Genomic DNA, 26,715 nt, shown 5'->3' on the forward strand with positions numbered 1-26,715 from the left:
AAACTGTGCACTTCATATTGACAACACGACTAAACATTTTGATGAACATTGACAAAAGAACTTGTTATTCTGATGGGAATGAGATGTTTATTGACACAAATACTAGTTTTGAGAGATGGACTAAGGATTTTGAGAAAAGTACAGGCTTTTGCAAGAAATCCAATGTATTGTGCTGTTTGTACAAATTGTTTTGAGAATGCACTTACTGGGTTGCAAATATTAAGGATGATTCGAGAAATGCTCCAAAGCAACTTAGAAAAACTGTAATATTATTCACATTATATAAAAATACACTGTATGTAGTGTATATATTTATTTACTGGCATAGTTAGAACTGTTCCCAAATTTCCTACCCACAGATCTACATCAATTATGTCAAATACTGTATGAAACAGCAATTGTTTGTGATTTTTTTTTAGCAATAATAAATTAAAATCTACTTACTTTAGGTAACTATTAGGCCTATAACAATTTATATATATATATATATATATATATATATATATATATATATATATATATATATATATATATATATATATATATATATATACAGTGAGGAAAATAAGTATTTGAACACCCTGCTATTTTGCAAGTTCTCCCACTTAGAAATCATGGAGGGGTCTGAAATTGTCATCGTAGGTGCATGTCCACTGTGAGAGACATATATATAGATTTTTTTTTGTCATAGAGACAAAAAAAATCCAGAAATCACAATGTATGATTTTTTAACTATTTATTTGTATGATACAGCTGCAAATAAGTATTTGAACACCTGAGAAAGTCAATGTTAATATTTGGTACAGTAGCCTTTGTTTGCAATTACAGAGGTCAAACGTTTCCTGTAGTTTTTCACCAGGTTTGCACACACTGCAGGAGGGATTTTGGCCCACTCCTCCACACAGATCTTCTCTAGATCAGTCAGGTTTCTGGCCTGTCACTGAGAAACACGGAGTTTAAGCTCCCTCCAAGGATTCTCTATTGGGTTTAGGTCTGGAGACTGGCTAGGCCACGCCAGAACCTTGATATGCTTCTTACAGAGCCACTCCTTGGTTATCCTGGCTGTGTGCTTCGGGTCATTGTCATGTTGGAAGACCCAGCCTCGATCCATCTTCAATGCTCTAACTGAGGGAAGGAGGTTGTTCCCCAAAATCTCGCAATACATGGCCCCGGTCATCCTCTCCTTAATACAGTGCATTCGCCCTGTTCCATGTGCAGAAAAACACCCCCAAAGCATGATTCTACCACCTCCATGCTTCACAGTGGGGATGGTGTTCTTGGGATGGTACTCATAATTCTTCTTCCTCCAAACACGTTTAGTGGAATTATGACCAAAAAGTTCTATTTTGGTCTCATCTGACCACATGACTTTCTCCCATGACTCCTCTGGATCATCCAAATGGTCATTGGCAAACTTAAGACGTGCCTGGACATGTGCTGGTTTAAGCAGGGGAACCTTCCGTGCCATGCATGATTTCAAACCATGACGTCTTAGTGTATTACCAACAGTAACCTTGGAAACGGTGGTCCCAGCTCTTTTCAGGTCATTGACTAGCTCCTCCCGTGTAGTTCTAGGCTGAATTCTCACCTTCCTTGGGATTACTGAGACCCCACTAGGTGAGATCTTGCATGGAGCCCCAGTCCGAGGGCGATTGACAGTTATGTTTAGCTTCTTCCATTTTCTAATGATTGCTCCAACAATGGACCTTTTTTCACCAAGCTGCTTGGCAATTTCCCCGTAGCCCTTTTCAGCCTTGTGGAGGTGTACAATTTTGTCTCTAGTGTCTTTGGACAGCTCTTTGGTCTTGGCCATGTTAGTAGTTTGATTCTTACTGATTGTATGGGGTGGACAGGTGTCTTTATGCAGCTAACGACCTCAAACAGGTGCATCTAATTTAGGATAATACATGTAGTGGAGGTGGACATTTTAAAGGCAGACTAACAGGTCTTTGAGGGTCAGAATTCTAGCTGATAGACAGGTGTTCAAATACTTATTTGCAGCTGTAGCATACAAATTAATAGTTTAAAAATCATATATTGTGATTTCTGGATATTTTTTTTTAGATTATGTCTCTCACAGTGGACATGCACCTATGATGACAATTTCAGACCCCTCCATGATTTCTAAGTGGGAGAACTTGCAAAATAGCAGGGTGTTCAAATACTTATTTTCCTCACTGTATATATATATATATATATATATATATATATATATATATATATATATATATATATATATATATATATATGGAGAGAGAGCGAGAGAGAGAGAGAGAGAGAGAGAGAGAGAGAGAGAGAGAGAGAGGGGTAGGGAGAGAGGTAGATAGATAGATAGATAGATAGATAGATAGATAGATAGATAGATAGATAGATAGATAGATAGATAGATAGATAGAACTAAATCATGAATTTTCTCTTTATAATAAAAAAATTGTGAACTGCTTTAAACAAATTATCTGACGTAAGATGGGGCCTTACGTCAGATAATTTGTTTAAAGCAGTTCATCATTTTTTTTGTAAGTAATTTCTCTTCAATATTCAATATTCATTAATAGGGTAATTTTAGGTAGGTAGAGGAAGACCACAAATCCAAACCACAAATGAGAACCCACAAGGGTGAATATATTTCTATATGTACATACAAATAATATATCGGTTAAATGTATGGTAAATAAGCTCACCTGTGAAGGAAGTCCGGCCCCCTGTCGTAGGCATGGATAGTGGACAGACCCTGAAGGCTGCTGGTGAGGTGAGAGACGAAAGGCGAAAGACTGATGTTCTCCACCCTTTTTAGCTCACGAATCATCACCCTTTTGAGACAGAAAAGAAAAAGGAATTTCGAAAAATCTCGCACCTCACCCTGATGTTACATAAGTACCACTATATTCTCAGTGAAGCAGCACTGATGTGTGAGCGATCATAGCCATCCAGCTGATCACACCCACCATGTGACAGGTTAGTAACTTATAAGATGGACACCCACAAGGGACAATAAGTGTGCTGCTGAAGGCTTCCAGGGAGAGGCTGTGTCACTGCTGAGGCCTCACTCCCAATTTATAGGGCCTTTTATAAGCCCTGCCACTCTAGCGCTAAAACCAGCAGGATAGGAGTCTCGGCCGGCAGCGATGTGAGAGATGGACCTTTATTGGTTAAAGGTGGGCTGATTTCTACTTTTAGACACGGAATCAAATGGGCAAAGGCTGCAAATAAAAGGACTGCTATGAATCACCCTTTTCTCATTATTGGAATCGGGATTAGAATGAGGGGAAAAAAAGGACAAACCATGAAAAGGATAAAAAAAAATGCCCTGTTTCTAGAACAGTGGCTGTTTACAAATGATGTTCTTTCAGTTAACAAAAGCTGCATTTTCAGTGGTTCATTAGAAAATCCATTAGAGTAAAATAGTTTGGAGAATTAAGTTTATTTGGGCTTACTGCTGCCAATTTTTTTTTCATAATCTTTCATTTGTCACATATATTATCCTCAGCACAAAAAAAATCCACAAAAGTTCATCAATCCAAAAACTAAAAAAAGGGAAATAAGCCCTTGTAATAGAATAATTTATTTATTAAAAAAATAATGATACTTAATATTTAGTAAGAATATGATTTTTTTAATGATTAATAATTTATAATAGTTTATTATCTTTGAGTCAGACATTGCAGGACATAAACTTTACACAAATTGTAATTAAAGAGCAAATAAATACAGAAGAAGTGGCAAAACTGTTCCTTATCAGAAAATTGACAATTCACAGTGACCTCAACCATTTTTGGGGTAAGAAAATTAAGTTGTTGAAATGAAGTCTGGGTAATTTCTTAGTTTATTACTGATAAATTTTATTTAAAGGAAATAAACGTCCTCCTTGGCCTTCCTCTATTCCTCCTTCCTCCAAACTCACCGTTATACCCCATGTCCCTTCCTCTGCACATGTCCAAACCATCTCAATATCACCTCCTTCACCTTGTCTCCAAAACGTCCTACATGTGCTGTCCCTCTAATAAACTCATTTCTAATCCTGTCCATCCTCATCACTCCCAACGAAAACCTCAACATCTTCAGCTCTGCTACCTCCAGCTCCCCTCCTGTCTTTTACTCAATGCCACTGTCTCTAATCCATACAACATCTCAGATCTCACCACAGTCCTATAAACTTTCCCTTTCACTCTTGCAGATACTCTTCTATCACAAATCACTCCTGTCACTCTTCTCCACCCACTCCACCCTGCCTGCACTCTTTTCTTTACTTCTCTAACACACTCTCCATTACTTTGCACTGTTGAACCCAGGTACATCCACCTTCACCAACTCGTCACCACCTCCATCTTATTCACACACATGTACTCTGTCTTACTCCTAATGGCTTCCATTCTCTTTCCAACTTCTACCTCCACTCTCACCACAAATCACAATGTCATCCACAAACATCATAGTCCAGGGAGACTCCAGTCTGACCTCGTCCGTCAACCTGTCCATCACCACTGCTAACAGAAAAGGGCTCAGAGCCGATCCTTGATGCAGTCCAACCTTCACCTTGAACCAGTTTGTTGTTCCTACTGCACACTTCACTGCTGTCACACTGTCCTCTTACATGTCCTGCACCACCCTCACATACTTCTCTGACACACCTGACTTCCTCATACAATACCACAACTCCTCTCTCGGCGCCCTGTCATACGCTTTCTCTAAATCCACAAACACACAATGCAACTCCTTCTGTCATTCTCTATACTTCTCCAACATTCTCAAAGCAAATAATGCATCTGTGGTGCTCTTCCTCTGCATAAACCCATACTGTTGCTCACAGATGGTCACCTCTTCTCTCAGCCTGGCTTCCACTACTCTTTCCCATAACTTCATGGTGTGACTGATCAACTTAATTCCCCTGTAGTTACTGCAGGTCTGCACATCGCCCTTATGCTTAAAGATCGGTACCAGCACACTCCTTCTCCATTCCTCAGGCATCCTCTTACCTTCCAGAATTATGTTAAACAATCTGGTTAAAAACTCCACAGCCATCTCTCCTAAACATCACCACGCTTCTACCAGTATGTCATCTGGTCCTACACACTTACCACTCTTCATCCTCTTAATCGCTGCTCTCACTTCCTCCTTACTAATCCTATACAATTCCTGCTTCACCATCTCCAAACCATCCAACCTTCTCTCTCTGTCATTTTCTTTATTTATCAGCCGCTCTTTTAGCAAAATCTACCACCATCTGCCCTTCCACATTTCTCTCCTTAAGGCCATACCTACCATCACCTCCTTATCACCTCCTCATCACCTTTGTTCCCTTCACCTACATGCCCATTGAAATCTGCCACAATCACCAATCTTTAATTCTTAGGTACACCATCTACCACTTTACTCAACTGTAATTAAACAGCAAAAAATACCAAAATACCAAAGAGGTGCTAAAATATGTTCTTGTCTGAAATATCCAAATTCAAATGGTGTACAAATTTGGAAAGATTATTTGAATACTTGAATCTGTTTGGTTCTTCTATTTTATGATTCAATAACCCATCCATGCATGCCAAGTTTCATTTCCCATCTGAGTTTAATTGTTTTAATTGCACCTCTTCATTTGCTTAACCTCCTCAATCTGAAAACGTGAGGGAAGAAGGCAAAGGGGGAAAAAGCACAGGAAAAATCCTATACAATCATGTTTGTGAAAATTAAACATCCTTGCTCACTGAAGCGTCAGTCTAACACAACTTCAGTTACTGATATACAAACACAACATGTGGTGATTACTTGCAGATTAAACGTCATTAAAAACACAATTACACACTAATCCTGTATTTGTGCTTCTTCTTATCATCTGATTTGCTGGAGGTGCTTATTGAACAACGAACAATGAAAAACCTTCTATATAGGAAGCTCCTGTAAAACTGTGATCCAGAAGCCTTGATTCCTCTGAGTGCATTAAAGAACTGATATGTTTTTAAAGATAGCAGGCTTCAGTCTATTTCTGGTTCATGTCCTGTGGGGTGTATTGAATTGCACTCCACACTTTTCTCAAGGTGTTTGAGTCTATTACAATTCTATAATCATCCTCCTGAGCACTCAGTTTTCTTTAACATGGGAACTTAGGGTCAACATCAAGGTCTAACCTTAAATGACAAAGTAATGCCGTGATTTCTAACCTGGAGATGCGATTGGTGATGTAGAAGAAGGCCACAAGAGGGAGGAGGGAGAACAAGAACCATGGGAAAACAGCGCTCACCACTCCTAGGCAGAAGAGCACCAATGCTATGTTCTGCATCAGCAACTCCACCTGAATGGCCAGGCGCACATCCACTGCAACGAGATTGAGAAAATCAGAAGACGTCTCTATCTAGCTGACAGTAAAGAAGGTCTGGGCGGACCATTCTGACACTAACCTTCATCCATGTCTTTGGAGAAGCGAGTCAGGATGCGCCCTAGGGGAGTTGTATCAAAGAAACGCATTGGCGCGCGAAGGAGAGACTTAAACAGCTTATCGTGTAGAGCCGAGGCTGCCCGCAAGGTACACTGCAGCACACAAAACACACATTAATAATTAAAACGCAACCTTTCAAAGTGCAAATGTTAACAAATCCACAATGCAAACAAGAAATAAAGGAAACATATACAGTATCTCACAAAAGTGAGTACACCCCTCACATTTAAGATAACATTTTAGTATCTTCTCAAGGGACAATACTATAAAAATGTTGGATATATTTTAGTCAATGTGCAGCTTGTATAGCAGTACAGATTTACTGTCTTCTAAAAATAACTCAACATACAGCCATTATTGTCAAAATAACTGGAATAAAAGTGAGTACACCCTAAGTGATAACTGCTGTATGCCATGTAACCATTCAAAACCACATATATTCATCATGTTTATGTTTTTGTTGCTTGACAGGAACATAAAAATGTGTGTATCTTTTATTAGAGCAGTTACAATTTGGTGACCACTGGATGTTCAACATGGCACCTCATGGGAAAGAACTGTCTGAGGACTTGAGAATTAGTATTGTTGCTCTCCACAAAAATGGCCGAGGCTAGACGAAGATCGGTAACACCCTCAATCTGAGTTACAGTACAGTGGCCAGGGTCATACGGAGGTTTTTCAAGACGGGTTCAACTCAGAACAGGTCTCGCAAGGGTCTATCAAAGAAGTTGAGTCCTCGTGCTGTGCGTCAGGTGCAGAACCTGTCCAGGAACATGATTTACTGGAACCATGTCCTGTGGTCTGATTTGGCCCAGCATGTGTGGCGACACCCTGGTGAGGAGTACCAAGAAAAGTGTCTTGCCTACGGTCAAGCATGGTGTGATAGCATCAGGGATGGACAGTATTTATGATATATGTAACATTTTAAATATGTATTTCAAATATACATTATGATTTAGTAATTTGTATTTAATAGGGTTGATGAAAGTGGCTTCATATTTTGTATCAAAATACTTTAGTGTTTTGTATTTTTTTTAAATACTGTATGCATACTTTGTATGAATTCTACAAGACATCATAAAAATGCGGCCTCTGATTGGTGCCAACTCAGTAGTACATTCAGACTTGTTGAGATCGGAAAAGAAAATTGATCCATATGAAAGAAGGTGGTCAAGGCAAGAAACGTGCATGCTGCCAGCTTTCATATAGATCGTTTAATAATTGTTGAAATGCTGAAATGTTTGTTTTCAACTGTCAAATAGGTGTCCAATGATTGAGAAATAAATATTTGACTGCCGAATACAGTACCCTAATTGAATTAGCTGTTTAGTAGGATCATGATTTTGTATACCATTGCATGAATGACTGCCTGACACAAAAATATTATTATATGTATTATTAACAATCAAATGATTAAGTAGTTAGAAACTAATTGATATGAATACAAGTGCCAGCAGTTGTCTTCTTATGAATGACTTGTTTGTCATTGAGTCAGTATTGCTGATGCAAAGCAGCACTTTGTTACCAAACACCAAGTAAATAAATTAGATACAGATATAAGTCATTCACAAACTGTTAAACATTAAACTGTTGGTTACTTCAAAACTTACCTTCATCTGGGTGATCACAGGGATTATGCATGTGAATATTTCATCTGTTAACTCGTTGCATATGTCAGATTTATTGCGTGACTCGGCCTGAGGAAAGCTGTTGCTATCAAACATCCTTTACTTAATGAAAGTCAGTGTAATGGTGAAGGAACAGTTTAAATAGGTCAATTGATAGAAGGTTTGTGAAGACCTGAACCCTATTGAACACCTGTGGGAAATCCTCAAGCGGATGGTGTCAGCCTCCTTATGTCATTATGAAGGAGTGGAAGAGGATCCCAGCAACAAACTGTGCAGCTCTGGTGAATTCCATGCCCAGGAGGATTAAGGCAGTGCTGGATAACAACGTTGCTCACACAAAATATTGACATATTGGGCACAGTTTTAAGATGTTCACTTAGGGTTCACTTTTGTTGCCAGTTATTTAGATAGAAATGGCTGTATGTTATTGTGAGTTATTTTAAGAGTAAAGTAAATCTGTACTGCTATACAAGCTGCACACTATATCCAAGCTTCATTTCTATAGTATTGTCCTTTGAAAAGATACTAAAATGGTTGTTGAAATGTGAGGGGTGTACTCACTTTTGTGAGAGACAGCAAATGCATTAAAGAGAGAAAAGCCTTATGAAAAGCAGCAGGGCACAAATAAACAGGCTGTGGTTGAGCAAAATCCCAAAATGCTAGCGGTTTGTACAGCTATGTACACAGTCCAACACATCATTTCTAGACAGAACACATTTCTTGTTTGTTTTTTCTTAAAAGTGAATGCAAAGATTTAAAACATGATTTTGTAAGTCTTGAGCAATCCAGAGTAAACTCATAAAAAGCTCTTACATACTGTAAAACATGTATCTAATAAAAATAACCCTTTTACAATTGAGATATTTTTGTTACTATAATAATAAAAACCATAAATATTCTCATTCCCATAACTGAAGAATAAATGAACATTAGTGGAACATGGATCTAAAAGGACATCAGATGTCCGTAAGCTCCCTAATACACTGTCGGGTCTATTTAATGGGGAAGACGGTCACAAGAGGATCTAGAGGGACATCGCACACACAAGCTCTTTCCTGCTGAGCGCCACAGCAGTGGACAGATAAATGGATTTTAGCCTGCAGGCAATTTCAATTACAGAACAGGGGAAAAAACACTAGAAGACACAAAGCAGATAAAAAGCTAAAGCAGGACAATTAGCAAAGGCCATGTCAGTGGTGCACTAAACCCTTATTAAACAGCAAAATGAAAACAGGACACATGACCTCTGGTAAAGATTTTCTTTAAATTAGGGAATATAAATTTGTGTTTAAAGGTTTATTGACCCTGCTGTGACACAACCAAAAAGTCACAGAAGTATCAGTGTACCAGACATTGTGACCCACCAGACACCTGAGAAGAACAGATCAGATTCTGATATAGACTCAAGCTTCACACCCGAGGCTTTGGGAGACTGTGCTATAAACATTAACGCCATATTACCATAGATTGCCAGATTTTAATTGAATGTAATCTTTAATTTTCCTTGACAATGATGCCAATGTTTAAACTAATTATTGCTTATACACTGAATGTCATGTAATCATATGCTTTTCTCATTTTGCCCCACAATGATGATGAAGGTCAATTACAATTATAATACAATTTAAACCAACTGACCCAAACTCCACTGACAAAGCTGTGCATACCTCCTTTAAAAAGATAAAGGAAAATAGCCAATCAGTTCAGAGGAAACGTATTTCCGGGACAGGATTGTTTAAATAAACACGTGAAATTATAAGTCTAGCAATTTTTTTTTTTTAGAAGACTCTATGTGTTTTAAGAGCACAGGATGAGTTAGAAGAAGATGAAAACCTATCTGACATATTTTTGGACTTGCTTTAAAATATCCTGGCACACCACTGTCCACAATATTAACCAGTACCAACACTACACTGTTAGCTAACATGAAAATTTCATTAACTCTAACCCAGTTAGCAAACATGAGCTAACCTGACAGGATTTCGAAAAGAACTCTGAAGACAAACTCTTAAATGTATTTTAGTAAAATTCTCCATTATCTCTATAATCTTCCCAGCTGAAAAGATAAAAAATACAATTCCAATGTTACCAAGACAGAAAACATTATAAACGATAAGCTGTTTCATTAGAACCATCACCAAATGGTTTCTATTATGTAGTGTGTACATTATCAAATCATCATCATCCAACCAAAGACTCCTTTGCAGAAACCCATTGGAATCCTCCTAACTTATGAATGATTCCTATTGGTGCCCAGTAGATACCAATATGTGCATCTACAGGTTATCAAAGGTTGTCTATTGGTCGGTAATGGTATCCATTAACATGCCACCAGTAGAAGGCAACAAATTACTAATTGACACCAGGATTCCACAATTAAAACCATTACCAATTTAATGAGGGTTTTCAAGTTATAGTCTAATTTATATTAAGTTTGTAATCTAAAGTACCAGTGTAGATTTATTCAGTGCTAGAGACTCAAAGCACTTTTGTACGTCGCTCTGGACAAGGGCATCTGCTAAATGCCACAAATGTAAATGTAAATGTAAATGTGTTACCTTGATGAACACGACACCCCGAAAAACCTTGATGAAGAGCGCCACTCCCATAGACATTGCATAGATGCGGGAATAGTACTGGATGTGGGGGTTTAATCTCATACTGCTGCTCGCCACAGTCTCGTTTACCTGAAATTCTTTGACGTTCTAAAAACACACAAACACACAAATTCTAAACTCATTTATGTTTACAGTCAAAAATAGATGCAGCACGAGCATCTGGGCTGTGATTCTTCCTCAGAGAAAATGATGTTCATTGTGGCATTTCTAATTAGTGCTGGAACTGATGTTTGCTTTTGCAGAGCACCAAAACACAGACTTGTTTAATGTTATAAAACAGCACTAAAGAAATGTTTCTCCCTGAAATGCAAGCCGTGCTAACACTGGCTGAGGGAGGCAGTTATTGCCTTGTAATAGCTTCTACTATTTTTCTATTATTATTATTAGCATTAGCTTTCCAGCTGAGGCTCGCTCACCCCACTGCCCTGCTTGATCCAGTGGCTGAGCCACCAGTTATTAAAGGTTATGCTGCCTGTGGTGAGGATGAAAAGCAGGACATTAATGATGAGAGCCAGGGGTCCTCCGGCAGCCTTGATGTAAGTGGCGTAAACGGCCCAGGTGACGGCTCCTCGGCTCTTCTCCTCAGGCTGCATTAGCTGGTCTGCGGAATAGAGTATCAAAGTGTACAGAGAATAGAGCAGAGCCCTGTGACTCATTTCTTGCCTGAAAAGTCAGCTAAGCATACCATGTTACTGTCAAATTCCACAGCTCTCACCTCCACTCGTACTCTCAGCGGGCTGCTTTGCTGCTGCACTGATGACAGAACTGCACAGCGCCAAGCCCTTCTCCTCTCCCCCCTGCCGGTTCTTCATGTTTTTCCTCACCAGGTTCTGAGAAAGCGTAAGAAAGAGCATCACAATATGAGCTATAAATTATGACAGCCAGAACAATGAATGTTAGATCATGAAATATGATAGTGACATGGTTGTATAGGTACTACACTCATAGATCAATGCGATCATAAATTATAGGCGCTGGGAATGAATTAACATTTCTAAAACAGCAGCCTTGCAGGTCGCACTTCATGAATTACGCAAAAGGCGGCATGAAGCACAACATAAGCAAGCAGCCCTGGTGGTGTTTCCCCCAAGTGTGGTAGCAAATTATACCTTCTGCTCTACACTGGTGAAAAGCGTGGCATAGTCACGGCCTCGGGCCATCAGCTGGGCATGGGAGCCAACCTCTGCGATCTGCCCGTCCTTCATCAGCACCACCTCATCACACTCCGACAGGTACTGGCAGAGAAAAGATGTAAAACAAACACAGTGAATGGACTGATTAATAAGGAAAACTGGGGAGATATGAGAATGCTTGCAATGCCAATGATTCATAACATGCCACTGTGCCTCTAGGGAAGGCTGGACCACAGGAACATGGAAACACATTAATGTCAATGTATGCAAACTATTAAAGCTTTAAAGAAGCACTTTATAAACAAATATCTATCTTTTGCATCTGTACCCAAAAGCATTTTGACACATTTTCCTTTTCCTATAAAATTAAACTTCGACACACTTATATTGATCTCTAATAGCTCTAATAATGTCAGGGAAATATAATTTTGTCGGATGCTTTCCAGAATTCCATCAAGGGTATTTGGATAGTATGGTCTAAATTTAGACAAAAGGTTTTCTCAGAGATTTTTCAAAGATAGGAATAGGTGGTCATGTGCTATGAGTTTGTGTTATAGTGTATAAGCCTTTCTATATCTACAGCCTATGTTTTTATGATGAAGCATATAACTTCTTTAAATTTATACACATACAGCGATTAGGCATAACATTACCAGTGAGTGATTAACACTGATTATCTCTTCATCATGGCACCTTTTAGTGGGTGGGATATTTTATATTTTAGGCAGCAAGTGAACATTTTGTCCTCAAAGTTCATGTATTAGAAGCAGAAAAAATGGGCGAGTGTAAGGACATGAGTGAGTTTGACGAGGGCCAAATTGTGATGTTTAGACGACTGGGTCAGGGCATCTCCAAAACTGCAGTTCTTGTGGGATGTTCCTGGTCCTCAGTGGTCAGTATCTATCAAAAGTGGTCCAAGGAAGGAACAATGGTGAACCGGCGATAGGGTCGTGTGCGGCCGAAGCTCATTTATTTAATGCAGTCCCTGGATTAAATCAAAAACCAAGATCCTTTAGTTCTACTATTGTTGACCCTCTAAATTGCATTCACATCACCAGTACAGACAAGTGATCCAGCTCCAGTGCCAGCTGTACTCAAATCCCTCCATGTTTACCAGATGAAGCAGCAATGCTCTGGATTATGAGTTCCTTTTTTTCCCTCTCCACACTTCCTCTTTCTATTTTTCTGCTACAGGTTAATCTTACATTTGCCCTGTCCCTAAGATTTATCATCTCCCCACAACCAAACAGCACAATGTATCTTAATCTTTTTTTTCTCAGGGACCTTAAACGATGTAAATACACTAAAATTGACCGAATATATCATGCAAACTATTTGTCAACATACGTTAAATATTTCCTGTTGTACTCTCAATAATTAGGTAGGCAAAAGCATTACAGTAAACTGCATCTTTTTTTTATTATAGGTTTTATAAATGATGGAGTGGACTATCCATGAATAAATGTAGCACATAAAATTAGTGAATTCTACAAACTTTTTGAGTTTGTTTCTATAGTAACTGGGACTTATAGAGTGGGCGTTCCACATGAACAGATTTCCAAATGTTTGCAATTCTTTATGTGGTGAAATTTTCTGTGAGGGCATGTTTTATTTAACACCCATCCCCAGAAGTCACCAGTGTCAGCACTTTGTAACAGACAGTAGTGAAGCTTAAACTTTAAGCCGTAGAAGTAAATTTTCCTACACAGGAAAGTCTACATGAAAAGCTGATATCTGTTGAGGGAAAGACACTTTATTGCTGTTATACATTAAGTGGAGACAAGTACTATTTAAAAAAATAAAAATAAATAAAAGATAAATCATTTGAGGCATGATGCTACTGGAAAGTAATTAGCTTTTTGGATAGTTGTATTATTAAGAGCACAACCCTGTCATGCTTTAATCCTTAGATAAGTGATAATATGTGGGAAATATATTGAATATATGTACTGCAATCCATATAATTTTCCTTAACATTATTTTTTAAATATATTTACTTTATAGTAAGGACCTATGAATCATTTAATAGAAGAAAATAAACAGAATAGAATAAATTGTGCTGTTCAATGTTAGAGAAACGTATTTTCTATGAGTGGATACACTTTACTGGATGGTCTGTGTTTGTTGTGTGACTTGCTGTGTTGATATACTGGTTTTCTTAATAACTGAAAGGATCTGGTTCAGCTTTGCCTACCTGTTAAAGTGGTGGTCACGCTCCTGATTAATTTATTTTCTTTTTTCTATTACTGGATTTTGACACGTGTTTGATTCTTAGCCTGCAATGGCTTTTTCTTTTACGAGAATTGCAGGAGCATTCAGCTGGTTAGAAAACAAGCGAACATAATTGCTCATGGCCCTGAGGGAGCTGTGTAGGACAGCAACCATTCCAGATAATGTCCCCATGTGGGGATTTCAGGCTTTTTTGCACACATTGGTATGCTTACTCTCGCCAAATGAACGTACCTGCAGTTGGTGTGTAACAAATATGACAGTCTTTTCCCCAGCTGCACTTTGAATGGCATTGTGGAAGAGATGTGAAGCCACGTGAGCGTCCACGGCACTTAGCGGATCATCCAGTAACAGGATGGGTCGGTCACTGTAAAGTGCCCGGGCAAGACTCACTCTCTGACGTTGACCTCCGCTCAGATTGGCTCCTCTTTCCCCAATCTGGATACACAGTAAGCCGGTGGAGGTTTCACTTACAGCAGATCTTTCATTATTTACAACTTCTCACAAGGGACTGGCAGCAAATAACACAAAAATGGCAATACGTTTCAAAGAAAGTGATTATGACAAGCCCAGCGACAGCGCACTGAGCCTCATTACCTCAGTAATATCGCCGTAAGGTAACTCAGTGATATCAGGATTTAAACAGCAGGCCTCCAGAACAGCTTTATACCTGAAGGGAGATCAGAGCCAATTTTAATTTATAGTCGTACTTAAAACATGTCTCATTTTGTGCACACAAAGCAATGCTTCTCTTGAGCTGATTCAAGACAGCAGGTATTACTTTTCCTCTACATAATCTTTCCCGAACAAAATGTTCTCCCTCAGGGAGCTGTTGAGGATCCAGGCTTGCTGAGCAGCATAGGCAAAGCCACCGTTTGCAGCCACCGACCCCCCGAGTAAGGTCATCTGTAGAGAAAAGAGAAGCAGGTTGTACTAAAGATGACCTTTGTGTTTCAGACAGCTTGACCCAATCGGATCTCAAGGGCCGTGTCCTGCAAGTCAGTGCACAATACTTTTTTTTTGGATCACTTGTCTTGAGTGCACAGCTCAGCCTTACAGAAAGGTCACAGAGATAACGGGGTGTTTCACTCTAGAGACCAGAGAGAGAAACGGCTCTGATGTGCAGTGTGATCTCTCACCTGTCCCAGGAGGGCAGACAGCAACGAGCTTTTTCCGCTGCCCACAGCACCACAAACTCCTACCAATGTTCCCTGTGGACACATTGATCAGTCAGTGCCACTCAACTGAGGGCTGATAAAACATCGGTGGTAGGGGGTTAAAACATCTTTAAGACTAGCAAAAGTTTAGGTGCCTTGACAAAAACAAACATTATAAGGAACTTATATTGCACAGCGATGTTTTTAGAACACCCCCCCCCCCCCTATATTTAAATATATATAAACATAAATTCATTATCATTTATATATGACACCATAATAAACTAACACTGGTCAGTGCAGATACACATGGAACCTAAATCTCTTCTTAGTTATATTATACATACAGTAGATATACAGGAGAGCACATTGGTGAAAAAACCTCTAAGAGGTGAGAGAGACAGTGTGAGATGTTGGTCTTGCCTTGTGGACTGAAAGCTGGACATGCAGGGTTTTGTGCAGAAGTGGTCGCATACTCTGGGTTGAGGAGATGGTGCTCTGTGGACTTTCCTGCTCCATTTGTGTGAGCAGCTGCTCTGCATTGGGCTCCAGGCCTTTTACTTTTTCATCCTCTGAGCCAATAGAGAGACTCAACTTCTCTCTTCGGAGCACTCGGCGCATGCCTCTTCTTTTCTGGCTCTGCTGTGGCTTTGCACTGTTGGCTTGTGCGGGCTGAGCTTTATTCCATGCCAGCGTGGCATCTCTGAACTCCACGACATTGTCGGGATGCTCCATTTTGCTCAATACAACCTCCCGGTCCTCCATCATGAAGAGTTTCTGTGAGGTAATGAGGAAAGATTATCAGGAATTACAAAGATAGGTGCAAAGGTTATTGTTCCCTCATGGCAAAACTGAAATAATTATAATTCATATACCTACAGATAATTTTGTTATTTGTGTTTAATAATAGTTTTAATCTTAAAACCTTTGTACCTCTCTTTTAAAACCTTGCGATACCTGTTCTCACTCTCTTAAATGCCACCCAACACAGATGTATTCATTCGATCTTTTTTGTTAATTGTGACTTACATTTTAAACTGCTGTCTTCTTTGTGACATATTGGAATCATGTTGTTTGTAGATAAACTAGAAATTTACTTCAGAAATTATGGAAAATTCAAACCTTTGGCCATAACATAGCAAACTGCTAGTGGGTCTAAGTTTTGCTATGGCAGCACATATACTAAAATTGGAACGATAATTAATGACTTCACCTAGCAATCTGCCAAATACAGGTAACACATTCCAGTCAAATAATTATTGGTGGACAGTAAGAAATTAAATGCAATTTGTTATTGTACTTAAGTAGCTTTTTAATTTTTTAAATTTTTTTTTGGTATTTGTACTTTACTGAGGTATTTTCATTTTGGGAGACTTGTGCTTTAAATTCTCTAAATTTTAAAGTCAAATATCTCACTTTTTACTCAATCTATTTAGCTAAATCCATCGTTTGTGAACAATTAGGGTAGAACGCACTTGTTTTTTCGCTTGGTGTCTATTTAGCACAAACTTACAGTTACAGCATCAGTTCAACTGCAAGCAGAATTTTTTGAAAAAATAAATGATGGAAGAAACCTCCAGTCGAACTTAAACCAGTCTTGAGAAAAAAATGATAATAGGAACATTGTAGCCATAATAAATCATAGTACTTTGGATAATTAAGTACATTTAAAGGCAAAGATTTTTGTACTTTTACTCCAGTGAAAGTTTAAAGAGACACTTTTACTTTTACTGCAGTAACATTTTACCTCGTGTATTTCTACTTTAACTCAACTACATGGTTTGTGTACTTCATCTACCACTGCAAATAACGTTACAGACCTGCGTTAAAACGTAAAAAAAACAAACATTATAACTAGAAACAAAAATACTCAAATGTAATTTGGAGGATGGTGACTGGCTTATTTTAGCTGCTGGTTGCTTGACTGAAGTGTTTTCCATTTACCTGAAATCTCTTAACAGCGACAGCACCCTCTGATAAACCGCGTACTGACAAGGGTGTAATCTTTAGTGCAAAGGTCATAGAGTTGAAGACAGCCACAACAGTGAAGGCCTATAGATACAAAGAAATGCACAGAGAATCGTTTAACAACAATGAAGTAATATTGTCCTTTATCTTTGGAGTGAACACTTTGTTAAGTGAGCATACCTGTGCTGCAGTGAGATCGTAGCCCAGGGCCATGTGTAGAGTGAACGTACACACGCTGGCAATCAAAACAATGACAGGAGCTACTCCAACGGTGAGACTTTGAATTAACCCTGCTTTTTCCAACATTTTTCTCTCTTCCAAACGAACCTCTGAAAACACAAGCCAAGAGTCAAGAAGATTCAGAATAGAGACAAACCCATTTTCATCTCCAGTGCCCACAGTGTTCAGAGATGATCGTTTATAATGGCCGGATGTTGTTCCTCCTGCACATAACACAGACAGAACACCAGAGAGTGAAGACTAATCTTCATGCCCCGAAGCCCTAAACTAAAATAAAGTGCCTGATGACTGTCGTTGATAGTTAGTTTGGAGTGAAGCACCCTGAAGCAGACTTTTTGCACAATTGTAGTTTGACTTCTAAATCGCTATGAACAAGCCATTTGGATGGATGACGCCAATTTCATCCAAAAACCACCCAGAGCCTCAGCCAGAACCACGACAAAGCATCGGTGCATCACTTATGTGTTTCTGTAACTCGAATAGTTAGAATAATATTCTAGTCTATACAGCATGAAAACTATAATTAAAGGCAGTAGCACTGCTCATGACCCTGGAAATTACCCTAAAATATTAAAAAGGCTAATTACAACTTAAATCAAACTTTTCCTGTGGCATCAAGGAAAGTTGAGCAATTTAGCTGATTTAACACACTGGTTAATAAGTAGGTTTAGTACGTGTGGTAGAGCCGGCAAATCACAACTCTCCAGGACCATATATATCACCAAAATGACATAGGACCAAAAGCTCTCAATTCAATATTCCCTCCACTGAACATTCTGCAGATCAAAATCCCAAATTTAATGAATTATCAAATGAGTCTTCACATATGAAATATGAAATAATATTAAATTAGAAGAGAAGTAGTTGCTCAGTGAAACATATGTTGGACTTCTGATAAGAAGGTTGTGTGTTTAATTCCCAGCACTACCACAATGCCACTGCTGGGCCCTTGAGCAAGGCCCTGAACCCTCAATTGCTTAGCTGTATAATAGAGATAACTGTAAGTCAATTTGGATATATATATATATATATATATATATATATTCCAAAATCTATCAAATTCCAAAATCTATTGTATGTGGGATTGGGATATATATATATATATATATATATATATATATATATATATATATATATATATATATATATATATATATATATATATATATATATATATATCCCAATCCCACATACAATAGATTTTGGAATTTACATTTCAAAGTCTAAAACACTTTTCTACTTCTCGTTTTTCTACATTGACATTATGGTTTATATGTTGGAGGATAAACAATGATCGGCTGTCAATATTTTATCATGTCATATACTGACTTTCTACACAAGCCCTTTCTACACAAGCCCTTTCAATAATTTTGTAAGAATAATGCTGGTTTATTTGGACTCTGGCTCTAAATCTTTCCATTTAGTGTCTATTAACTTACTAATTTAATGCTGCATGTTAAATGGGGCTTCAGATTTAATAGATAATAAAGCGAAACAATGTAGGTACACAATCGCACATCACTACTGTGACTGAGCCGTATGGCTTCCCACTCTCTGGCCCCATCTGTTTAATTTCCAACTTCCGTAGTGGATAACGATTTTCTGCTTTTTTGTTAACGCTTAATCTTTCTGTCTGGCTAGTTTCATTTGTTCACCTGGTTTTATCTCTTAGCATGAGCTCATTTGTGAAATGTAATATATCGCTCTCTCGCTGCAATTTATTTCTCCTGAAGTGCTTTTCTGACTTCTGCTTTCGGCCTCTTCCTGTAGTTTCTGGTCCTGTCCTTGGATTCTTTTACATGGTGAATAGGGGTAGATTTCGTTTTATGAGTCTACCTATTACCTCAATCGGCAGCATTATACTTTCACAATGATTATTGAAAATCCCTGCCTGTTACTCACATATCATAAAAAAACCTTCTCATCTAAACTGCCAGCTAACTGAAATCTCTCCTCAGACATAAAGTACCATAGACTGTTGAATTCTTTTTAAGTTAGCCTTGTAGCGCTGGGCCTTTAGAAAGTCCCAACTGATGGAATATTCAATGCAGAAAAGCCTTGCAAAAAAGGTGTCTCAGATGTACTTTAAAAAGCCAACGGGAGCAGAGAATTTCCAGCTGAATTTCTGAGAAGGTGCAGAGCAGAGAGGAATCATGGCTTACTGTGGAGGTTACTGGCGAAGGCTGATTCCCAGCAGTACATCTTAATGAACTTGATGCAGCTGAGGATCTCGGTCATCAGTCTAATGCGCCGGTCCGTGATTACCACACATTTCTTGCGGAAGTAGGCGGTCAACTGGGAGGCCAGCATCTGCATGAAATGGAAAAGTAGTGTGAGGAAGGTCTAGAATTATATGAATATATACAAAACATATGTGAAATATGATCACATGGAGTGAATATATGGTTGAACAGAACATATATATCAAACATTCAAGTCATTTGGATTGTATATTGAGCCTCAGGTGAGTAGTGTCAATATTAATGTAGGAGAAAGTTCTTCATTTACATATTTCATATTGCGCAGTTGTCCTATGCGGGTTCTTCACTTAAATTTCTCGATGATGCGTTCAGCATATTAAAATGACCCCAGTGCAGTTCAAACCATTACATTTTACTAGGTAGCCCTGTTTGTGACTTTAAATAATGAAATTTAAAAATAAAATAAAATATGTATAGATTGTCTATTTAGGTTATATTAGATGACCCACAGCTAAAGAACACCTTCAATTCCTTTAAAATGTTTATTATGGGAAATACATTACAAAATTTCAGTGCTATGGCAGTCTAGCAAATAAAACATTATGCATTGCATCATTACTCACCATTAATGGATAGAAGAGGAAAAAAACAGTAGAGCCAACAATAGTGGATGGTCCCAGAATGTAGATGTTGTAGGACAGGGCAAGAAGCCCCACCAGAGGTCCTCCACTTAGCAAACCGCCCACAGTCACAGCGTCATATAGCCGCAGGCCATCGCTGGAGCAAATGTTTACAAGCTAAACAAACAGAAGCCTAGATGTTAGCTCATCACAGTAGTTTCCTATCACACTCTACAATCGAACTTTTGTTAGGTGAAATCTGACAAAAACATGCTCAAATAGTATAATAATTATATACTAGCATACTAAAAAGATCAAGATTAGATATTATGGGAACTAGCATTATCTTAAATGCAGGTATAATGCACATGTATTGGCTGAATTCCTTATATTCTCACATGAATTATTTATCCATTTAACAAAAACCATATTATCCAACAATTGCTCTGAATGAATTAGGACTTACAGAGACACCCACTAGGAAAGTTGTGTACTAACAAGACTGAGAAAAGAGTCTGGACAAATCCTTGGAGTCTAAGACTTAAGCCAATTAATATTTTGTAAGCAAAAGCTGCTTTAAAGTTTTCTTAAGAGTTAGAAAGTAATAGATAGAAAGTTTATATTATCATTCTGGCCATATACAAGAATAATTTGGTATGAATGCGTTTTCCAAGGCCTTGGTGCGATATTACAGAGGTCACGGGCACCAGTGTACACAATCAACAGACAAATTAGCAGTGAACAAAAAGCAGTACAATATGTAAAATATAGATAAATATAAACAATGCAACAATATAATAAATTCTACAGAGAACATTAAATGCACCATAGAACATAATATAATTACGTTTTAAGGCCTAGTTGGAGGCAGATTGTAAAACTACCTGGCTCATATTAGTGTACAGTATATAATGTCCTGCAATTATCATAGAATTTATATTTTATATAAAAAAACAAAATACAATGCAATGAATTGCAGTTTAATGCAATGCACCTGGTAAAAAAAAACCTATTTTAAGTGGAAAAGGCCATTTAACTGAAACTGCAACTGAATCACAGATTAATCTGCTTGTAAATATGTTTACTGACTACTAACTGCTTCATACTGCTCAGTGGTGCCATATAATTGATTTTGCTAGTTTCTTTTTTGGGGCTTCTGTTTAATCGTTTTCTGACCCCGAAAATAATTTCTGCCACTAGTTGAAATAGGACAGCTGAGCTCTGCCAGTTTTGTAATAGATTTCTATCAGCTGTGATCTGGTTGATTTCCAGTTCACTTGCAATTGACTTTGCAGGGAGCAAGAGATATCTGAAAATGACAAACGACTTCTTTCAAGACTAAAAACACAAACCACATGAAAGACATATGAAAAATCATGCACCATAGATTGTGCGTATAATATGCATCATAAACATGCCTTGTGTAGCATAGTATGAGATGAATGGATATTTTCTCACCTCCCCTGTGCTGATTTCTTTCGTGCTGCGCAGACGTAGGATTTTCTTGAAGGCAAAGGTGAGAGCGGCTCCCCTCAGGCGTGAGGCTGTGCGGTAATTAACAGCCCATACGAAAGCCATAGTCCAAGAGCGAATTAACTCTGTGAGGAATAGACCTCCAACCAAACCCAGGCCATATGGAAGCCACACCTCTGAACTCTGAGCATACTCCAACAGCGCTCGGATCAACAGAGCCTATACGGAACATGGCACCATGGGAACAACAGCACATAGATCAGAAAACAGATGCGTTTGTCATGAATGTAAAATAAAGGTAAATGATGTGTAGAGTTCCTGGGAAAATATTTTATTACAGGATTATTTTACATTCTCAAGATTACAATCACAACACTCTGATCACCTTCACTTACCGCTACTGCTATTCCTAATTATTTTCCATCAGTTATCCGTTTATTTTGTTATACAAAACTCAGCCATTTTTTGGCAATAAGTTTATTGTTAATGGTTAATAAATTTGTACAGCAGTACTTGACATTATTATATATAATTATTCACACCCTAATGGGTAAAATAGTTGTTCCTAAGGTTAATATTTGGTGTTACACTTCTGCAGGAAAGGCACATGTTCAACAACTATGTGAAGATGCTTTCAACATGAAGAACTGCTATAAAAAATAGATTAGATATTGTCAAGCATATATTTCAGTATATTGTTGAAAGGATGGATTTTTAGAACATAAAATAAGCATCTAACACAGAATTCATACAAAACATATAGATTTTAATGATTTTTTTTGTTTGTATACCATTAAAAATAATATGCTGTATATTTACATTATTTAGATATTATGTCTTCTGCATCATCAGGCCAGTAGTAACAATATTCAAAAATATTTAGCATTACGATTTCCAAACACTTTTCAGACAAAAAAACATCCATTTTCCAACATTCTTCTTGAGTCGACCTCATACCACCTTTTACTACCTCATATCTGGTCTTCCTAGACCAGTGATAACAACAGTATCTACTGAACATAACATTATCTTAGTCAATATGACCTACAGTATCTTTGTATACAAATATTGTACAGACCTTCCACAACATGTCAGTGTGAACATGAACGTTCAAGATCATAATGAGAAAAATGACAAAAAATTCCCTAATTTCAGGAAGATAAAAAGAAGGCAACCAGAATTTCAGATTATTCAATGTTAAAATGGGTTAGATTTAAAAAGATCTAGATTTGTTTTAAAAGCAAAGAGTTGTAAAGACAAAAATGTACTTTTTTTAAAAATACTTTTGTGCTGTAAACTGATCTTTATTGTATAATACTGAATGTATAAAATCTTTAACATTATTCGTGCACACTGTACAGTATTTTTCTTTCGGTATTCCTATGACTTTTGCGCAATACTGTTTATTGTTCTAGTTCTTTAAGCCTCCTATTATGTTACAGGTCGATCTAACCCATTTTAACATTGAATAAGCTGAAATGTTGGTTGCCTTCTTTTTATCTTCCTGAAATTGTTAGATTTTTCTCATTATGATCTTGAACGTTCATGCAAAGCATGTTCACACCGACATGTTGCGGAAGGTCTGTACAATATTTGTATACAAAGATAGCACTGTAGGTCATATTGACTAAGATAATGTTATGTTGAGTTGATATTGTTGTTATCACTGGTCTAGGAAGAGTTTTCAGAGACAGAGGATTCTCCTGTTGTACATTTACGGTATTTGATTGTACATTTCATTGATTTCCTTCAAATGGAAAAGACAAGAGAAATACACAGAATCCCTTCTATTTGATTAGAACATTGAAACACAGCCACCACCAAATGTTAAGTGATGGACCATGTAAGATCTAAAGATGATAATAAAGAATGGACATCTTCACCTCAACAAAGCCAAAGCAGCTTCTAAGTGTTATCAAAATGGCCCAGGGTCTACACATTCTGCTGTCACTCAATTAAATAACAGAGTTAGCTTCTCAACTCTTCATCCCGCAACCTGTTGAGAAGATCAAACTAGACAAGACTAAAGGACATGTGTTTCATCAAGTTTTCAAGAACTTGAAGCCAGTGGATTTGAATACATTAGGTTTGTGATATTATCAGGGGTTTATAATTCAAAAGGAGATGCAATCAGCAATCAATGCAATGGAGAGACCAATAATTGGCAGACCAGGATTTTGGGTCTCTAGAACAGGGTTGTGCAATTGAGAATGAAAATCATTAGATTTAAACAGGTAGAATTTGGTGTGGACTTGCTTGAGGACCATGAGACAATGTTCTTGTAAAAGCTGACATGAAGCCACAAATCATTTTGGGTCATAAGAAGGAGGAGTTGACAACCTGGACAAAACTCACAGCATCATATATTCAGGTACATAAGAATTTGAAAAGCGTTATCAAAAAGAGTACAGTTTGTGTAAAAAACATGTTTATTATATATTTTTTTAACACGCTGTATATATTGCATGCTTTCTTTCTTCCTTTCTTTCGGCTTCTCCCGTTAGGGGTCGCCACAGCGGATCCTCCGCACGTTTGATTTGGCACGTTTTACGCTGGATGCCCTTCCTAACGCAACCCTCCCCAATTTATCCGGGCTTGGGACCGGCACTGAGAGTGGCTGGGGATGGTTCCCTGACCGGGGATCGAACCCGGGTCGCAGCGGTGAGAGCGCTGCATCTTAACCACTAGACCACCAGGGGACATATATTGCATGCTGCACATTTATAATTTTTTTTTATTTTCTATTTTGAACTGACCCTTTGCCTGCTTTTCTGTGTATTTAAAACTGGTGTGGACCTTGGTGTGGGGATTAAATGTTAAACCCACTCCCCATATTCATATTCATGATGCTTCACCCCCAGGATCCACAATGACCTGTAGAGTATCTATAAACAAATATGACATCCTTAATGAATGTATTTATGAATGTATATTATTAGAATATCAACAAAAAAGCAGAACACTTGCATTACTAACATGGTTGGCAGCATAAGTGGAGTCTTTTTTATCATACAAACTGTGCTGTTTCACTCTGAATATCACCTGATAACGTCAAGGTCCGATGTAAATAAACACACTGTACAACAGGACATCTTAGTCAGTAAAAAAACAGCCCTCTACAATGAGCTGCTCTGGGTTCATTTATATAAAAATGGATTCCATACAAAAAAAAATCTAACAGTAGATGATGGCTGTGAGTCTTATACATTATGTATTATTTTGAAGCCGCTTTCCTCTCTCCACCCAAGATGAGATTTAGATAAAAAATAAGCTCTTGAACTGAATATTTAACTTTTTTTTTTTTCTAAAATCAGGATTATTGTTGTGAGCTATCAAAAAGTCTGTTCTTAACAACTTTAAAATCAGAAAATGTTTTTTAACCATTCACCACTTCTTCTTTTTCTTCTTCTTCTTTTGGCTTCTCCCATTAGGGGTCGCCACAGCGGATTATCCGTCTCCATACCCCCCCTGTCCTCTACATCTGCCTCTTTCAAACCAACTACCTGCATGTCTTCTCTCACCACATCCATAAACCTCTTCCTTGGACTTCCTCTTTTCCTTCTTCCTGGTGGCTCCATCCTCAGCATTCTCCTATCGATATACCCCATGTCCCTCCTCTGCACATGTCCAAACCATCTCAATCTCGCCTCCCTCACCTTGTCTCCAAAACGTCCTACTTGCGCTGTCCCTCTAATAAACTCATTTCTAATCCTGTCCATCCTCGTCACTCCCAACAAAAACATCTTCAGCTCTGCTACCTCCAGCTCCACCTCCTGTCTTTTACTCAATGCCACTGTCTCTAAACCATACAACATCACAGGTCTCACCACAGTCCTATAAACTTTCCCTTTCACTCTTGCAGATACTCTTCTATCACAAATCACTCCTGTCACTCTTCTTCACCCACTCCACCCTGCCTGCACTCTTTTCTTTACTTCTCTAACACACTCGCCATTACTTTGCACTGTTGACCCCAGGTACCTGAACTCCTCCACCTTCTCCACCTCTTCTCCCTGCAACCGCACCACTTCACTGCCCTCCCTCTAATTCACACACATGTACACATGTCCAGCGCGTACATCCACCTCTCCAGGCTCTTCTCAAACTGCTCCCTACTCTCACCACACCTGGAGATGGTTTTTAAAAATTGTATTGAAAAAACAAATTGAAGCTTTTTATTATTTTATTTGATACTTAAAAGAAACCTGACTTTTTATCCAGACTGTATAGAACTTAGATCATGTCATCACTTATATTATAACATTTATTATCAGTCATATTTATTTCACTATTGAGGTTAATAAGGTAAAAGCACTGACACTGGAGACTCCTTCCATCTCCTGACAAAATTCCCAAATCAAATGTACAATCACTATTTAAATGCCATAAATGTACAGTTTTATTTTGCAACAGTCCTGCTATACATTAGGCAACATTAACTTTGTGCCTGAATTTAATCAGCAGTAAGAAATACATGTGCCATTATGCAAACGTTAATGTGCTTACATTTGGAGTGGACACAACCAAGTAAACAAATGTGTGTAAAAGAAAGAAAAAAAACCTGAACTGTTCCTAGAAATTTGGTCCGACAGTGCAGTAAATATTTATATACTATTCGCTCCAAGTTCAGCGCAGGTCATTAGGTGTAGTAGAAAGCATTTTAAAAGCTGAGTACACATAATTATATTACATTCAATCACTTAAAGGATATGAAACTTCCTTCTTAATGTGCACAATCTATTGAAACTTCAACTGGGTAAAGGTAAACCCTTTGTTTCTATATCTATATCTACTGTACGTATGTGTATGTGATGAATAAAATTTGATTTGATTTGAAGCACAGTGTGTGTGTGTGTGTGTGTGTGTGTGTGTGTGTGTGTGTGTGTGTGTGTGTGTGTGTGGGGGGGGGGGGGTGTGTGTAACAGTGTGTGCTAAATGAATGCAAGATGGTCCTTAAATGTTAATTATTATGGTGTTTACACTAACAAGGAGTTTGTCTGTCCACATCCTAATGAGGATGT

General features: G+C 38.1%; 1 protein-coding gene across 2 annotated transcripts in view; it reads right to left on the reverse strand.

The window, feature by feature from the left end:
- Positions 1 to 26,715, reverse strand: part of LOC310729003 (ATP-binding cassette sub-family C member 5) — a 47,027-nt gene that overhangs the window by 12,308 nt on the left and 8,004 nt on the right. For both annotated transcript variants that reach the window (XM_083546923.1, XM_083546924.1), the window contains 17 exons: positions 21,680 to 21,913; positions 20,225 to 20,398; positions 19,563 to 19,710; positions 17,341 to 17,489; positions 17,137 to 17,244; positions 15,616 to 15,969; positions 15,175 to 15,246; positions 14,817 to 14,941; positions 14,633 to 14,705; positions 14,270 to 14,473; positions 11,783 to 11,908; positions 11,389 to 11,503; positions 11,090 to 11,274; positions 10,614 to 10,760; positions 6,390 to 6,519; positions 6,153 to 6,306; positions 2,682 to 2,810 (listed from right to left, as the gene is read on the reverse strand). In XM_083546923.1, the coding sequence (XP_083403049.1) occupies positions 2,682 to 2,810; positions 6,153 to 6,306; positions 6,390 to 6,519; positions 10,614 to 10,760; positions 11,090 to 11,274; positions 11,389 to 11,503; positions 11,783 to 11,908; positions 14,270 to 14,473; positions 14,633 to 14,705; positions 14,817 to 14,941; positions 15,175 to 15,246; positions 15,616 to 15,969; positions 17,137 to 17,244; positions 17,341 to 17,489; positions 19,563 to 19,710; positions 20,225 to 20,398; positions 21,680 to 21,913 (2,627 nt within the window). The remainder of the gene's footprint in view (positions 1 to 2,681; positions 2,811 to 6,152; positions 6,307 to 6,389; positions 6,520 to 10,613; positions 10,761 to 11,089; positions 11,275 to 11,388; positions 11,504 to 11,782; positions 11,909 to 14,269; positions 14,474 to 14,632; positions 14,706 to 14,816; positions 14,942 to 15,174; positions 15,247 to 15,615; positions 15,970 to 17,136; positions 17,245 to 17,340; positions 17,490 to 19,562; positions 19,711 to 20,224; positions 20,399 to 21,679; positions 21,914 to 26,715) is intronic.

The sequence above is a fragment of the Silurus aristotelis genome (genome assembly GCF_946808225.1).
Source record: "Silurus aristotelis genome assembly, chromosome: 7".
NCBI lineage: Eukaryota > Metazoa > Chordata > Actinopteri > Siluriformes > Siluridae > Silurus > Silurus aristotelis.